This window comes from Colobus angolensis, unplaced genomic scaffold (assembly GCF_000951035.1).
Source record: "Colobus angolensis palliatus isolate OR3802 unplaced genomic scaffold, Cang.pa_1.0 Scaffold272, whole genome shotgun sequence".
In the NCBI taxonomy this organism is placed as follows: domain Eukaryota; kingdom Metazoa; phylum Chordata; class Mammalia; order Primates; family Cercopithecidae; genus Colobus; species Colobus angolensis.
In genome coordinates this window covers 3,025,282-3,028,036 of record NW_012115955.1, presented here as the reverse complement: position 1 = coordinate 3,028,036, position 2,755 = coordinate 3,025,282, and the positions used below count along the sequence as shown (strand labels likewise).

General features: G+C 50.2%; 1 protein-coding gene across 1 annotated transcript in view; it reads right to left on the bottom strand.

Moving 5' to 3' along the window:
• Positions 1-1,141, bottom strand: part of SHC3 (SHC (Src homology 2 domain containing) transforming protein 3) — a 168,661-nt gene extending 167,520 nt beyond the window's left edge. Inside the window, exon 1 of the mRNA XM_011948031.1 lies at positions 8-1,141. Within this exon, the coding sequence (XP_011803421.1) occupies positions 8-245 (238 nt within the window). The 5' untranslated portion in view covers positions 246-1,141. The remainder of the gene's footprint in view (positions 1-7) is intronic.
• Between the last annotated feature and the right edge of the window lie 1,614 nt (positions 1,142-2,755).

Genomic DNA, 2,755 nt, shown 5'->3' with positions numbered 1-2,755 from the left:
CGGAGGCCCGAGCTGGAGAGTTTCAGGTGGGACACCTTGTGGAGCAGGTGGCCCAGGCTGCCGGGCCCATCGTCGGGCGCCTTGCGCAGCGCCTCGCCGGACACCAAGTAGGGAGCCGCCGCAGGGGTCGCGCGCGCCGCTGAAACCTTGCCTCCGCCGCCGCTCACCGACAGGCTGTGGAGAAGGTCATCGACCGATGTCACCGAGTCATTCCTGAAGCGGTTGTACTTGGTGCGTGGAAGCATGCCCCTCCGTGGGCTCGCTGCATCCGCCCGGGCGCTGCTGGTGCCGGCCCCGGCGCGGGCTGCCGCGCATAGCAGGCGAGCCACTGTCCCCGGAGCGGGACGGAGAGTGGGGGCCCCGGGACAGCCTTCTGGAGAGCGAGAGCAGAGCAAGAGGATGGTGCCCTCCCACCATTAAAAGCCAGCACAGCAGCGGCCGCGCAGCCCCGGCCCTGGAGACCGCTGCTTGGGGTTGCACGTTTGCTTTGCAAAAGTCATAGTTGCCTCTGATGGAGCGCCCAGCTGCTTGGGGCTGCTCACAGCAAAAGCATGACTCACTCTGAGAGGAGACCCTTCTCAACAAAGGCTCGGTGAGCACTGCAAATCACTTCCTGTAGCAGAAAAAAAAAAGAAAAGAAAAAAAGGAAAAAAAGAAGAAAAAAACGACATCCACCCGCTGACAGCACACTAGAGCCAATCAATTCTCAAATTTCCTTTTTCTACCTTCCCTGATATTTCCTTCCAACCTTTGATTTTTCACCTTCCCATCCCCCACAATCTACATTTGTGCCAAAGGTAAATCCAATCCAGTTCCTTCAAATCGTCAAATGAACTTTCTGAAACCCATTATTCTGTTAGGTTTTTCTCGTCCCTGCTCAGCCCATCTGTGTGAGCCTGTAAAAGTGTCTAACAGCGATGCGTTAAAATGTGACGAAGGCTTTTTAAGAATCAAATCTTCAGCGAATCCTGATGAATCCTGACTTGGAAGGCAGCAGGAATTTTTAAACAGAAAAAACAAAAAAGATATTCACCCTCAGGTGAACATAAAATACCAATTTCCTAGATTTTTCTTTTTCTTTTCAAATTAACAGAGCAGCGATGACAAGTGTCTTTGTGGCAATGCAGTTCCTCAAAAAAAAAAAAAAAATCTGCATATGAACTTCTGCACAGTGCCAATCAAGGGGTCTCCCCTGCTAATTTACAGCAGTCTTTCTCAGCCAGGGTTAAGTTGAATATCCACTTCCAAAAAAGAAGAGTGCGTCTTTGACGAGTGGCAACAGGCTCCAGAAATCCATTCCAAAAAAGGGGCTGCATTTGAAGCTTTATTCCTACTGAATGTGTTTAAGCTCTGGAAAAACGCCTAAGAAATGCTACAAATACATTTCAATGTTCCTTCAGTTGCTGCTTGCAACCCTGCAGTCAGGAAGGAAAAAAATGCAGCTGTTCTCATTGCACATCAAATCCACAGGAGGGAAAATATGCCTTCTTTTCAGGAGTCAGGCTCGGGCTGGCAAGTAAAATGCACAGGCCTTCTTTCAGTTAGGAGAGCGAGCTTTCGCTGTCCCCAAAGGTCTGCCCGAGACTGAAGCCCTCTGACTCTTGACCTCAGTGGGCTCTGCCAGGCTTCCTCACGCATTAGGATCACCTGCTCCACAGTGAAACACTCACTATCAAAGTTTCCCCGCAACTTCTGAGCAAGCGAATAAATTCAGTTCTAGCACAGTCTCAGGTCACCCTGACCTCTCACGCCCATGATCGAACATGTGGGGCACGTGAGGTCCTGAGTCTTGAATCCTGCTCTACGGAGCAGAGTTTAATGAGCACCACTCATGGCGGGCGAGCGGGTGAGGCCAACCCCTAGGACGCAAGAGCGCAGAGGAGCCGCGGCGTCCCCGGTACAGGAAACGCGTCCCCACGGCTCGCCTCCTGTGCCGCAGCCCTAGCAGAACAGCCACACGGCACTCATTTGTTCCCGTTCCCTGGCTTGCATAGCAACAGCAATTGCACACCCCATAGATGATTTTGATGGTTATCAGAGTCCTCCCCAGATCTGTAGCGAAACAGCCCTATCATTCCCAAAGCGAGATCTTCATTAGATGCAGACAAAAACAGCAAAATGTGAATGAAATGCTGTTTGTGTGAATGAAAAGGCTAGCGAGCGAGCCAGCGTTTCTGTGAATGAAGCAGGGCCTTGCAGCCGGTGCCAGGCAATCCCCTGGGCTCCAGCGGCCTCAGCCAATGAGCGGCCGCCCCGATGACTCATTCAACAAAGGCTTGCTCAATAGTGGAAGATTCCATTTCAATCAAAGGCGGGATCTTTTATCCAACGGCAGTGTGGGAAAAAAAAAAAAAAAAAAAAAAAAAAAAAGGAAAAAAAAACACCCAGCCGGACTGCAAAGATACCGGGAGGAAGAGGCCAGCTGCTGTGGAGAGGAAAAGCTGTTTTACAAGGGAATTCGAGATCCCTTGGTCAGGTCTGAGTGTGAAGAGGGTCTCTCTTGGAGGTGAGCTGTGCCCCTAAACTTTCATTCAGCCGTTCATTTACATCAAGGAACAACCATGAATGTGCCAGTCGTTCAGCTTTTATTATGAATGTACACTGAATGCACGTTCAAAACGTAGGTTCCTAGCCCTTGATTCTTTTTTTGTGAAAGGCATGTAGAACACCTGTTCACGTTCTGAGGCTCCAGGGAGGAAAAAAAAAATCCAAAGCTAAGTACTTAACCCTTTAGCCAACAGGAGACTTTTATTTC